Raw genomic sequence first — 14997 nt, 5'->3', positions numbered from 1 at the left:
AAGCCTTCCAGAGAACTGAAAAATCTCTTATCAATGTTTGAATGGTGGTTAGCACAATGGAGACCTTCAGACGGGACCACACACAGATGAACACTATAAACTTAAGCTGAACCACATGACAATGTTACAACAGTTTTGCTAAATACTGAACATACAATATATCTTATGTATACACCTTGAAAAATATAAATATATATGTGCATAACTATAAATTGCTTAAGCACTTTTATATATATATATATCATTCAAATATAGTCTTTTTCCATGTAAAATACATTCATCCTATACAGCTTCCTTAATTGACAATGAGAGCTTTTCAGAGTGCATTATATGGATTTTCCCTGAAATAGGAGGAATAGAAAAAAAGCGTGTAAGATTTTAAATGCTTTAGGCATCAAAGAAGAAAGACTCTCCATTTTTCCTAGGTAGAATATATCAGTATCAAATTTTAACTGAGAAACAGAAATGAGGAAAATTTATACTGATGGTGAATAAGCTTGTAGGCTGAAAAGAAATTAATTAAAAAGCAATAAAACAATTGTACTAAAGTAATAAAATATAACATATAATTTTGTTCAGGAAAATTGTTTTGTTTCAAAATAAGGCTGCATGTTCAAATGTGAAAAAACCCAACACATTGAAATATGCAAACACTATCTGTGACAAAAGCAAAGGAATTTTGCATCATTTCAGCAACCCTTCACAAACTTGCAGTAAGGATTTCCCCCAAACAGAAGTGCAGCAGCTCATGTTGGCTCCTGAGAAGCAAGGAATTAGTGAATTGAGCAGGTTCCAGCAAGAAGAAAATAAAAGCCTCAGTCCAACCTGAAAAGGACTTTGCTAAAAAAAATAGTTTAGTAAATGTCCAAAGAAAAAAGATGTTTGACCTTTTTCTTCATTCCGTAGAATATTGTTGATTAGGCAACTTCAACAGGATATCCAAATGGTTAAACCATAATACATACATATTATGTACATTTAAATGATAATTTGAGAGGGGGAAAAAAATCCAGTTCCTACCAGTTTGGCTGAGTTGTGATGTGCTACGGCTTTTTCGCGAGAGACCCACGATGGCGACCATCTTTGCCCCGATGCTGGAGCGTCTCTTTTTGCCACCACCGCCAACAGTGCCCACCGCTGTGTCCGACTGGCTGCCATCGTTCTTCTCCAGCGTGTACATGTCCCCGCTGATGCTGGTGCTCTTAGTCATGTTCTTTCCTGAGGCGCCCATCTGTCTGCTTTGCATTTTGGATGTAAAGACACTGTCAGCCAGTGGATGGATAAACAGCGCAGACAAAGAAGAGTAAAAAGGGGAAGACAGAAAAGGACAGGTTTCAGATGGAAGGTTTTGGGAGACTAGAGGGTAAAAGCAGCTAATTCACACAGGTAGGGTTTGGTTTTTGAGAGGTAAAAAGGAGCAATTTTAATTCTAGCTTCCTGTTTGATCTCCTGTGAACATACTTGACTCATCAAAATTTTGTTTTAAATAATAAGCTTTTATTTATTGATTGTCTTAAAATACATTACCAGCAAAAGCATATAAAAGAATTAATACATCAGTATACCATATATACATTTTTTGCTAGGGAAATTTAAGTTCTGCAATCAGTTTTCTGCCCCTCTTCTCACATACATACACACAAATAATCTATATTCCTCCGGGAAACAGATACTTGATTCATTACTGAGTGGAATGAAAGGATATCAGTCTGAAGCCTAACTTTGGTTTCTAAACATCCAGACATTTCAAGGATGTTTTCAGTAATCTGGTTTAGCTCAGTCATCCTATGATTTTGATGAAATTCCATAGTAATGAACAGCCACAGGGTTTTTGCTCCCTCTTCAGCAACAAATACATATATGATATATGTATTTCATACAACACTTGGCTGCTGTGTGAATTAGCTCATCACTACTGATAAATGGATTTTAATTCTAATATACCTTTTGTACTTATTTATAGACTGTTTCTGCATGCTCTCCATGGCTGCATCTAAATTATCTGCTGCAGCATTTCACAACCTCCCCCAGGGGGACCTGATGTCCCAGTGGTCCAGGCTAAGGGACCTTTCCTTTGCACAGAAATGACAATCTACACTGATGACAGCAGTACCTATCCAAATCTTGCCCTGACATCTAACTGATAGGTGTCTGGACAAACATCCAGACCTGGAAACTCTGGAGCACATGTGGGCCTGAGAATACATAGAGACTATTTCTATTTCAGTGTAGTTCTTGCACAGATCTTAGATCTTTATTATTCTGTTCAGTACAGTGCATCTTACTAAAAAGTCCCCACTTTGTGTTAGACAATCACAAAACAGTGCAATATTTCTGGAAACCAGGGGAAATTATTTTTGTGTTAAATCACCAGTATATAGACTAACAAAGAATATTTTTGCTTTTTAAACAGATTTTCAAAAACATGACAAGGCTATTCTTAGAGCTTTACCACTCAGCAAATGGCTCTAGAGTAAATTTTAGTGGGTATGGCCACACTCCTTTCCCCTTACCTATAATGGCCCGAATCTATTTCAAAAAAGGAAGGTTGAATTGCTGCTTTATGAAGGCTTTATAATACATGTTCTCTCACACAAAACTTATCTATGGAGTTAATGCAGTGCCCTCAAAAGCAAAGGGATCACTGGGTCCCTTCCCACTCACTCAAGGGGAAATAGGATGAAGCATCAGGTTCGGAACAATGCTCAAACTATTTAAGATATTTGAGAGGTACCCATAACGTGCTTTGCTCTTTAGGTGACAGCTGCATGTGCATGAAGGCAGAAAACACTTGGAGTTAAGCCACAACACAGAGGAAAACATAAGAGCTATTTTATAGAAGAAGTGGACCTCTGCCATTAAATCGAAAAAATATTGGGTGTGTTTTTCTGAAGGAAGTTATAAGGAACAATATGAATGAGAGTTTGGATCAAGAGATGGAGAGGCACAAAACAATGTTGAGAGAGCACAGTAGTGGCCTTGCCGGGACAGAAAATAACAAAAGAGAGAACCTGAAAATTTTTTTCTTATTCTTTTTTAACTCCCTTTGTTGTTATACATTAGTACACACTGACTTATATTGGTACATTTAACACTAAGCAAAGAGTGGGATAGGTTGTGGGTAAAGAGGAAGGCAGGGAAGAAAAAAAAAAGTGGATCTGTATTTCTTGGGCTTTTTAGCACTATGATAACTTATGTGTCAGATGATAACATCACATGCCATAATTTCTTTCAAACACCTTTAGGGATTGTTTTACAGAAAGGAGATGCCACAGAAACTAGTTCTCAGTTTCAACACTGTTTTGCATATAAGAAATACTAGAGAGATCTAAGAAGAACAGTGTTGGGAAGAGCTAGTATCTTCAACTTTATCTTATGCAAAATTCTTTCTGGGAATCAGCAAATTAGAGCCCCTTATCCAGTAATGCTGTTTTAAACCCAGGTTTTCTAAGGAAATATGATTAAAGTGACTGTGTTGTCTGTCCAGTCTCTCTCTTTTCAATGGTTTAAAAAATCAGTTCAAATCTGACACAGGAGTAGAAAACTAGAGCTATTTAGTTTCTAAAATTGTTTTGAAAACAGATCCCTGGAGAGAGATCTTATGAATGCCCTTTTGAGGAAAGACTGTAGTATGAGTCATTACTGAATCTCTGTTATTTCATGTGGGAGATCGTTCACACAGCACAGACTGATAGGGGCAGTAACATTTTTACTGCTTGAAGAACAACCTATTCCAATGATCCATTTTTCAGGAATGATATCCAGAAAATCAGTGGGTTCCTGTCATATTTACTAATAGGAAATAATACTTATGGCATTGCTTTATAAGTGATATTAACATTTAGGAAAGGTCTTAAGTCATAGCAGTGAAAACAGAAATATTCTATTTTCTCATAAAACTTACACTGAGGAGAAAGTTCCCATTTCCTGAATCTAATGTGCCTTTGAGGTGCTTCATGTGTCATTTCCCAAGATGTATAATTCTATTTAAGTGCAATGGATTACAATAATTACCCTTATTAAAGAAATCTATGTGCTTAAAAAGCTTGGCATGCAAACAAAGTTGCTATAATTTCACTAGGCAGTTAACTATGAAAGCACTATGCATTACAAAAATTTGCTCCTTGGCTGCTGTCTAAAGGCTTCTGTAGCATGAAATGAAGCTTTGCTGTGTACACCTGCCAACAATGAGGTAGACTTCATTCAACCACGTTCTTTTGACCAACTGAGAAATGTAGGAAAGATAATTCAAGTAAAGAAAAGGGGACTTAGATCTAGATTTGTGTGGATATACCACATACTATTACAAATGGCTAATATTGAAAGTTCATTCACAAAACCTTTTTTGTTTTTTTCAGTAGAGTTCTAAAAACATTTGCTTTAATTAAAGGATTGCTGTTGGGTTTTTTTCCCTCTGTAAAAGCAGCAGACAAGACATCTTTGCTATGCTTCCAACTAGCAAACAGCTCCTGGAGAAAGCCATCACAGCTTTGTTTTTTCTCAATTCTTCTCTCACCAAAAAAAGCTTTGAGAAATAAGTACCAGGAGAGTTCTGAGTGGCTTATAGTACCTCACAGTAAATCTGCAGTGGTCATGAGCAAGCCAAGTGCTTCATCAGCACTCTGAACCCTTTCTGGCCATCCAAACCCTAACTCACTAATTTTTCTTGGTAGATGCTTGGTAACCTCACCAGTGAAGCTATCTGTCTACCCAGACTGTCTTCTGATAGTGCCAGAAATAGATTATTCCCAGAAAAATAGGGTGTTGTGTGTCAGGATTAGCTCCTTTCTGAGGTAAGAGAAATACAAGATGGAGAGAGTAAATTAAGAGAGTAAATCCTACAACCTATTATCTTAACAGGAAACAGAAATTACTTATACATGAAGTTTTCTTTACATGTACATATACACAAACTTAATCATACACTCACACATCCAGTTAAATATGTACAACAATATTTTAAAATTGGCATGAAATAAAAGTAATTTATGAGATTATATGAGTTAAGGAATAGATATGTACTAAAAACAGGGTTCTCAAGGTGCCTTATAAGCTATTAATCTTAAAAATATCCTCTGCAAAAAGAATATGCAGCCAGATGAGGAAAAAAAACCCAACAAATTAGATAAAAGAATTAACTATGCTCGTCCCAATCACATGTGCATAATGGCATAATAATCACCCTTTATTAGAATCAAACCAAGAAAAAAATCATCACACAACCCCAGCTGCATGGCAGCCCACAGCCTACAGCAGAGTAGAGTGAAGGTGACAGCCAGGGCAGTGGCTTTGGCTTATGGCGACCAACTAGTCAACAAGAGCAAGGTGATGGGCAAAGCTCACACAGGAACGTTCCTTCCTGCATTACCTTGAAATTCAGGAAACTTCCTCAAGAGAACTGCAGACAGGTCTCTGTCTGTGTAAGTAGGCTAGAAACTCTAGTCGGATGCTTCCATTTTCCAGAGAAAAAAGAAAGATTTCTCTACTTTACCTTCAACTTCAATCACTGTCTTTTCTAGTTTTTCTCAGTCAGGAGAAGTATCTTTATACAGCCTTACTAACATACAGTATTCCTCTGTAATCTCTTCACAAACAAGCAGAGGGAATACTTAAGCAAGTTAAATGACTAATAAGCTGAGTGTAAAACAAACTCTGAAATCTGATCAGCGATTAAAACAGTCTACTTAAAGCAAACTCAAAACAGGTATTAAGCATATTTATATTTTCCCAAGTGATAATTATTCCAGATAGTCAGGATCAAGCTGGGCATGTCAGCTTCCTATGTACTTTACAGTACATTTTCTTAACTGTTTGTGGCCACCTACACTTTGGATAAATTTTAGAGGAATATGTTTCCAAAGCTAAAGCAGAAAGTTCTTCAAAACAAACGAGAAAAATAAGACATTAGAAAAGAAATTAGAGCAAGGCATCTGTATACATATGTACTTTAAAGCCAATGGTGGAGTATGGCAACCCTAAGCACCAGATAGTATTCTTAAAAATATACCATACTGGCCAACTGAGGGGAGTCAGACTGACAGACACCTATGACAGGAAATTTAATATGGTCCTTATTGTCACTGAAGACCCATGTGCCATACCTACAGTAGTTAATAAAATGGCTCAGGCCTGTTCTCTGACCTTGACAGCTTGCATATGGACAGCTAGCTTACATTCTTCCCAAAACAGGTTTTTCTCAGGCATGCTGCCTAGAGGAAACAGATCCCAACCCGTGCTATCTCCTGAATTGTGCGTGGGCTGAATCAGGGGCACCTTATCAGTGTGTCCAGCACAAAGCTATGCCAAGGAGGACACAAACTGTTTAAATGATATGGATGATCAAGACTATGTCCCAGCCCTGTCTAGCTTACTGGTATAGACATAGCCTTAAATTCCTTGATGATACTACAAATCTCAGATTGCTTTCAAATTCTGATATTCAACAGGCCAATTCTAGCCCATAAGCTTTCTCTGAGTGCTTTTAAAGAAAAACAGTAAGCAAGTACAAACCTGCTATTCATACATAGCCTTCTGGAAAATGCAATGTTATATTTCCAGATTTCTTAAAGGCATTAATCTACAAGATTTCTTTGCAGAGCCCCACTTGTTTTCAAAACAGGGAGTGCAATTATTCTCTGGAATCAAAGTTGCTGTCAAGGTTTTCCAGACTCCTACTATAGCAGATAATCAGAAACTATCTCGTTTTTCTCCCCAGTTTGTCAATATCTGTGCTGAATTACAGAAAGATTAGAAAACATTGGCAGAGAAACTCTCCCAAAATCCTAGGACTGGCTACTTGGGAAACGATCCCTTCTGGAGTTGATGCATAGCCAGAAGGGAACACCATAAAGCACCTAAGGAAATCTTCCTAGAAGGGAGGGAGAGAAGCAGGTCTCATAAGAAGATCTTTGCTTTAGTCTTGACATCTCCAGCTTTAGACATACCATTTCCTTGATATCTGACCAAGAAGGAAAGCAACTGTTTGTGAGGTTTGGGTTAAGGAGAGGGAAGATTTCACAGTACAAAAGGATCCTGCCCTCAAGGCAGAGAAACTGATTGAAGCCACTTTATAGACAACAGTATAGCTGGTAACTCTTCTACCAGGTAAGATGGACTGCACTGTGGGCAAATGCTTCAGATCCTAGATAAACAGGTTCCAGATAAAAACTTGGTTTAATCAACATTTTTGAATGTGAAGAAGTAAAAAAAACCACATCAGAAACTTCATCCAACCTCTCCCAATTTCTGACTTATTACTGCTTTAAAAATATTTAATAATCTTACAAGAAAATACTAATTTTAGATTGATAATAATGTTGGCTGCTTTTATATTTTCCATGAAGCAGTGGCAGACACGCCGAATCCTCATTTTTCATATGTACCAAATGGAAAGTCTCATCCTGTTGCCATAGTTAAAAACCTGCAGTCTTTGGCTGCAGCTTTTGAATCAGTTGCAGAGTTGGAAAGCATCTCACTAGTTGGTCAGATTCTTGCCGACAGAAACAGAAACTTTATAGCAACTGGCTGATTAGTATGGTAAGTGCCAAATTTCCTCAGGAACCTTTTGTTTAGGCCAGAAAAACGAAACAAAACACAAACTAAAAAAATCCACTGACACCTGGGAGTCCTTATGCTTTATTGTTGCCTTTTGAGATTTACAATATGTGACAAACCAACCAGAATGGGGATGGAGCAACTGAAGACAATGACTCCTCTGAAAGCTGTTACGGCTATAAAAAGTAATTATGAAGTCCCGCAGGTTAAAGAACCTCATTAAGATTTTTGCAGGCATCCTATGCTGTTGTGCAGGGCAGTACCGCCCATTCTTTCTGTACATTAAGCAATCCAACTGGCAGCAATGAGAAAGGCTAAGCTAGGAAAATACACTGACTTAGTCTTTCTCCATAGACAAGAAATACAAAAGACAAACAGGGCCAAACCCAAATCCTAGAACACCACGGTCACTCAAAAAACACAGATCATATCCTTTCAGACATCCTCTGCCACCATCTCATTCTTCTTTCCTTGACTTGTCAAAATTATAATTAGACTCTTGTAAGGTGAACACCTCTCTTTCCCTGTATCTCATTTGTTAAATAATATCACAATCCATCTGCCAGCTCAAAATAAGTCCCAGTGCCAGGAACCCCACACCTATAGCTTAGCTAGTGACTCACTGAACTGAACAGTCATTTCCCATAATCCATAACTGTTATACGGCAGTTTCTCCTGTCTCTTCTCCCTGCTCTTCCTTCCATCATCTTCCTCACTAACATACCGGCAAGACAGATGTTTTGTGTTGGTAGATGTAGAAAAGCTTCCTCTTCCCTCTTCACTAACCTGGTAAGTTGACATCACATCAGCAGGAGTTCTGCAGGAGTAAAGTACTGCTAAAGCTATGTAAAACTGACTTTTAAATCAGGCCCTGGCCCTGAAGTGTAACAGGCTGTGGCAGAAAGCAGCACAGGGAGCAGTACAGAATCCTTACACTCAGTGACTCCGTAATCACTAACAAATTACAAAGAACATCACTTATCCTACAAAGAATAAATAAAATTGCTACTCTATCTGTTTCTAAGTAAGAGTGATAGACTAAAACTATTATGAAAATATTGATTTTTTTTTTTCATTTACTAACAAATACACTTTACTAAAACCAGTATTATGAAGCACAGGCATTTTTCCAATCTGCAATACTACTAATATTTTTAAATGTGAAGGAGAATATATCAATACTATCCATTGTACTGTATATTGTTAGTGGGATTTTGGAAGGGTTTTTTTTGTATTTTTGCAGTTGTCTTTACAGCAGAATTGGAAATTAAAACACATGATCTTGCTGCTCTGTCAAAAGTGTATGTATTGGAGAATCAGATTTACACTTAAGTCATTTGGTGGATCTTGCAGGTTTCTTTTTCTCCCAATGCAAAGTCAATATTACCACTTCCTTGTCATTTAGCTTAGTTCTCTGGTAATGATCCCTAACGAAAATAAAGCACCTGCAATAGTAAAAATCCACTTTGCCAAGTGTGGAGTACAGCTGTGTGCTGTGATGTTCTAGGGAAAGGATTTTAACAATTTTTCAATTGTTGTAATAGTTTCTAATACATGTCTCTTCTGAGACTGGAAGACCCACTAACGGCTTTGTTTACAGCTTTTTACAAGCAGGAGAGGAATTTTAATGCCATTCTTAATAGACCTCTTAACTCAATTGGAGAGGCTCTCATTTCATTAATTTGCTGAAGAAATTTAACAAAAACAGCATTATGGGGACAGCTGTGATGTAGGAAATAACATTTCCATGGGAACAATGCTTCCGGCCAGTGCACGTACTCATCTGCCAATTCACATCAAAGAGAGAGACTGCAGGTTCAAAATTATAATGACTTAGTCTCCTGAGATTCACTTGGTCAAAAATTATCCTATTAACTCATTTGTGATATAAATCTCTAATAGCTACTGGACTGACTTAATTATTAGGTTTATTTTATTGAAATTTTAACAGGAAAGTTGGTGAGAAACAATAAAGCAATGATTATAAAGTATTTTGTTATGTATATTACTTTTCAAAGAAAACTTGTGTGCACATCTCAAAATAAAAGTAACAATATTTTTATATGAAGTATCTGTTTCAAAGGTCTCTCATTACAAATCAGAAATACCTCACCTGTTACAGCACATAGATTGATTTCAACCTCATCTTCCCCACTCTGCTAGATATCAAGCTCTGAACACTGCTTTATTATTATAAATTAAAAGATGTATAGCTTTTTCCATATCACGCCTAGCATGTTTTTTTTAAATAGGAACAAATCTCAAAACCGTTTGGGGATAGGCCATTGGGGTACTTACCAAGCATTGTCACAACAAATGCATGGTGCAGAAAAAACACTGTAACAGATAACCGTTTCCAAACACTAGCAGTTGAATCCTTCACAGAGATTCAGAGATTTTTGATAAAAGTTCTCACAGTCTCTGAGAGAATAATTGGCCATTTTTTGTATAAAAATACAATTTACAACAATTTTTTAATTTATAGCAACTTTAAAATTTAATGTTGTAATGAAAATTATTGTATTCATATTCATCTACTGTTGATAAACTTTCAAGTTTTCCTTTACAAAGTTACAGAAAAGCTTTATTACTCTGCTAACAGTAGTGAATCCTCACTGAAATCCCTTCCTTTGATGCAGTGAAGTAAACCAGCCATTTCCTATGTGTGAATGCAAAAGAAGGCTAGCAAAAAACCCTAGCTGAGGTCCAAAAGTCTTGCATTAGTCAGCTGTCATATTAATTTGTAAATACACGCAGTCCATATGAGCTCTGAAGGCTGGGAAATACAGTAAGTACATTCCAAACAAAGACAGAGTCTGTTTTGAATAACATCCAAAATCTTTGAGTTTAGAAAGCATCTTCTTTAACCCAGCCTGGCAAAGAAGCAGCTGCATTTGTAAAAGCAGATTAACCACAAGCTTGCCAAATTAAAACTGACAGTAAGCAACCTGATTTAACTGAGGGTGTCTCTTACAGAAATATACCTTGCATGTACGTAATCTGAAAGTTAAATGTTATGTGCTTATTCAAACATACTGCTGAATTACAGTCTTCCAACAGAGATGGAAGAGAGGGGCCATTCTGTTTTCTATATTAACACAGCTGACTAAGTCACAAGCTATACTGCAAGCTTGCTTAGTGCTGCCCAGATTTGTTCCTTGAAGGCCTGAAAAGAGCTCTACGAAATGAAAAGCAAGCAGTGAATTGATAAACCAGACTTTAAATCCACTAGGTGTCAAAACCTAAAACCACCAGAGAAATAATGTAAAATCAAGTCAGGAAAGTGAGAAAAATTTCAGACTTGAAGGCAGAAATGCTTAAAAATATATAGAGGTAAAAGTGATCATGTATTGCCTCAGGGTAAGAGGAATCACGATTTATCATCTTTACTTGCTAAACTGAAACTAGCTATAAGGAAGATTTTCTTATTTAGAAAACACATTGACAGCTAGAAAACTCTGGAAGATAGACATGCAGGAACTGGATGCACTACTGAGATGACATTAAGGGGAAAATAACATAATACACAGGAAAGAGCCAGATGTCCTGAAAAGGCTTTTTTTAAAATAAATTGCTGTAGTCAGTATGGATTTCACTATAGCTGCATGTATACTTCACTCATGAAAGACTGGATTGCTTTGATTAGTACTGTGCAATGTGGATATGCTCATGCTTGTTGTACTGCTTATGTGCATGCGTGTGACAGCGGGCTTCTAAAGAATTAAAGCAACTCTGACGTTTCCTTCATTCCTTGTAAATTCAGGTTGCCTGAGGACTCCAAAAAATCAGGGTCAGAATAGGCACTGCTAACATCTCACAAACCCATAGCATCTCTTGAATTGATCTTCTGGGACTAAGAGCTAAATGGACACGAGCAAGAGATCTGAAGCCATAATTACCTCAACCAAAGAGACATTATCTGGGACATCATGATCTTGCCTTGTCTGACTTCTGTCACTTTGACAAAATGACTTTGAGTCACTTTGGGCCTCTGGGGGAAATTAGAAAAGCATACAGAAAACTTAAGACCATCATAAAAGAAAATGTGAGGAAACGTGGCTTACATCTTTCTGAACACAAGTCTGCAAATTTTGTTCTTCTGACCTGGAGAGGACACATCTATGACCAGAACTCCCTGCTGAAGCAATGTACACTTTGTACACCATGCACCTTTGATGCAAAGGCTCCTCTTGTTTACCTTGGGCCTCCATAGGAATCATGCTCATGTTATCGCTACGATCTGGGAAGTGCTGGGCTCCCAGTGGTACTTGTAGGGAAATATATAGGCTTATTTCCTACTAGGGGCCACCTGATGACCCATCTCCCACCTTGTTTAGGTAGCACCTTATGGACTTTATAGACTAAGATGAGTATGAACACCATGCAGGTACAGTGATAGTACTGAACCAAAATGTTCGGATGCTTGGTCAAATAACATTAAAATCAGATAGACAGGCAACGGCAAACCACTGGGGCATCATCTTACCATAGGTATTAAGTATGCAATAGTAAGACCAGCACTGGGCCCCTGACCCTTAGTTAAAATATCATACTTGCCAGACGGGTCTGGGTCTGGCAATGAGTTTCAAAGGCACTGGCACAAAACCAGTAACTATGTTTTAGAAATACTTTTATGAAGTACAAGAAGGAGTTTATTTTTGTTTCTTAGAAGGCTAAGTGATAAGCTTATTAATTATTTTTAATGAAGTACATTTAGAGGAATCAGAAAATGAACTTATTAATTTTACAGAATCTTCACTTTTCTATTAAAATAATACTCAGGCAAAAATAGTGAAAATACGCAGCACTAAGACAGACCCACGGAATCATAATATCAAAGAAAGAAAAGCCCGATAAGCTTCAACATTCAATTCCTTCTTTTTATAAGTTTCTACCCCACTTTTAGTTGTTGCTATTGCTACTGTTGTCCACAGACCTGTTGTGCTCACTCCTGTACAAATAAAGATAAAAAAGTCTGTCTATTGAAGAACTTATGATTCAATCTAGTTTTAAATATCTTGAGAAAATTAAAACACTTAAGTGTTAGAACTAATTTCAACATTTATATTTGCTTCAAATCCTCATTTTAATTTTTCCCTTCATCCTTACTTCACTGCATGTCTACAAGGCTTTCCATCTGCACATCTTGTTTGGGTTTTTTTAAAGTACTGATGCACTGTTTTTAAATAACCTTTAGTAACAGGAGCACATCAGTACTTTCTGGATCACAGGTCAGAGTTGACTCAACAGAGGTTAAAGCACAGGCTGCATTTCATGGAGAGGGAAGCAGTCTCGATGATATTGTGTTGCTGTCAAAGAAAAATGTCTCAGTTCCCTGCTGGGCACCATATATCAAAGCTGCAGACTGTTTCAAATGAGGTATTGTCACCATTCACCTGTTAATAATGTGTACTTCCAAATTCATTACTTTATTATTTCCCAGTGGATCAAAATGAGTTTACTAGCTGTAAAGGAGTCTATACATCTTTTGTACTTACTCCAAAGTAACAGGAAAAAATGCGTCTCCAAGGGTTTGATAGATGGTGACAAATAACTTAGAAACAGGTGACTTTGCTAGATTTCTTAAATGATTTTTATTCTACTCTCAGTACAGATTTCACAACAAAGATATGAATTCATATAATTCCTTTCTGAACCATCAATATTTTGTATCCTTCTCCATAATATTTTTCCAGAAGTCACAGGTAACTTTCCTCTGCATGTCATCTACGAAAGTGTAAAAAAACAAATGGCCAAATTATTCACTCTGTGTGTTGCTACAGACCCAGTAGCTACATGAATTCACAGCTTTTGAAGATTTGCCTCTCTGTGGAATAGTAAAGTTAAAAAGCTTACATCAAAAAGTAGTGGCTTTGAATCTATGCTTCAAATGGGAGAAGAATTTGCCATGAACTGCTAACAGACTCTACACAGCCCAATAATACTAATGAAATCTTACTGAAAAAAAAGTTTGGTTTAGGTCCTGTGATTTCAGAGTCACAGACTGGCAATACATAAGCAGCCCTCTGCTTATCTAGTCAGAAGTATGCAGAAGAGATATGTTACAGGGACACGAAGTTGGCTGCTTTTTGTTAAAGGACTCAGTCCGTCATAACTGCCCCAGCTGCCTGAATAATGAAACATTTTGCAGCTGAAAAGAGCTGGTGAACATTGTACTGCAGTCTGCCGTCCTCATCCCAGGAATGGCAAGGTCACTTTGTTGTGACGTTAAAAAATTTGTTACACCAACATCTTGGGTTGAGAGCTGCAGGAAACTGCATGCTGACATGTTTTTGCTGAAAAATTACATGAACATTGACATATCTGTACCCAAGTTCTCTCTCCCTCCATGGCAGAAATCACAGTGGGTGAACCTTATCCATCTGTCTATACATATACAGATAGATAAAGCTATTGGGAACACAGACTGCCTGTCCTGTAATTTTGCTAAAGGACCTATCATACACTGGGGAAAGAGTCTCAGGCTACAGCTTTCACTTACAAACATATGGCCTGTTTGGCTAGAAAGGTTGGGCACAATTAACTTTCTCCATCCAGTAGTGCAGTTGGAGCAATCATTATAATCATTCTGAAATAGCTTTAAGAAACCAAACAGCACATGCACATTGAAAATGGTTTCTTGATTATCTTTTGCACAGTTTTTGATATTTTTACTAGAATATAGATTTTCAAAAAATGTTACTGGCTTTCACCCCTGTGAAAGAGCTTGCACAGACCAAACTGACGTGCTTTTTCATACAGCTTTGCAAAACACTGCATTTAACTGATAATGGCTGCAATCACAGTGGAAAGCTCATAAAAACTGAAATACTAGGATTACAATATAATGAAAAACTAAGGAACAAATACTTATCAGGAATCAGTTTTAAAGCCTACAAATTAAATTCTTTAAAGTTTTTTTTTACTGAATGACACAAAAAAGAACTAGAAAGTGAATTTGAAATGAATCTTTATACCCAATAAAGGAAGGGGCACAGAGATCATGAAGAACCATCAGGAAGAGAAAAAGTTTTGTATCTGAAGAAATCCATTACTTAAAACTACGTCCTGCCCTCTGTTTCTTGTATCTTCAAGTGCCTCTGCAAAATTACATCGAGCTGACTTTTTCTACTACAAATTCTCCTTCCTCAGTTGTGTCATCTTCCTACTTAATCAGCTCTATTTCTTCTAGTCTCCTTTAGCATTCACTTCTTTTCTTCACATGGGCTGACATTGATTTCTTCCAATACATAGCAAAGCACATGACTGATTCTTCTGTGCTGTCTCTGTATTCTCCTCTTTATACATTTCTCTCCCCTTGCCCCTGTCATGGGTGCAGAAATTTCTCACTGGATCTCGTCATCAACTGTTTGATTTGCCTAAGTGATCGTATGCTATCTTCTGGTCTCCTTTCCCCCTGTGCCTCTTTCCTTATTCTTACCT

At 37.2% G+C, this 14997-nt stretch overlaps 1 protein-coding gene across 41 annotated transcripts in view; it reads right to left on the bottom strand.

The window, feature by feature from the left end:
- RIMS2 (regulating synaptic membrane exocytosis 2) overlaps positions 1-14997 on the bottom strand; it is a 489382-nt gene that overhangs the window by 53857 nt on the left and 420528 nt on the right. For 19 of the 41 annotated variants that reach the window (XM_075023763.1, XM_075023767.1, XM_075023751.1 and 16 more), the window contains one exon: positions 1021-1262. The exons of the other annotated variants lie outside the window; for them this stretch is intronic. In XM_075023763.1, coding sequence (XP_074879864.1) covers positions 1021-1262 — 242 coding nt within the window. The remainder of the gene's footprint in view (positions 1-1020; positions 1263-14997) is intronic. 41 annotated transcript variants of the gene reach the window in all.

Source organism: Buteo buteo, chromosome 3 (assembly GCF_964188355.1).
Source record: "Buteo buteo chromosome 3, bButBut1.hap1.1, whole genome shotgun sequence".
NCBI classification, from domain to species: Eukaryota; Metazoa; Chordata; class Aves; order Accipitriformes; family Accipitridae; genus Buteo; species Buteo buteo.
The sequence above is the reverse complement of the archived record's forward strand: the minus strand, read 5'-3'. Positions and strand labels throughout refer to the sequence as shown.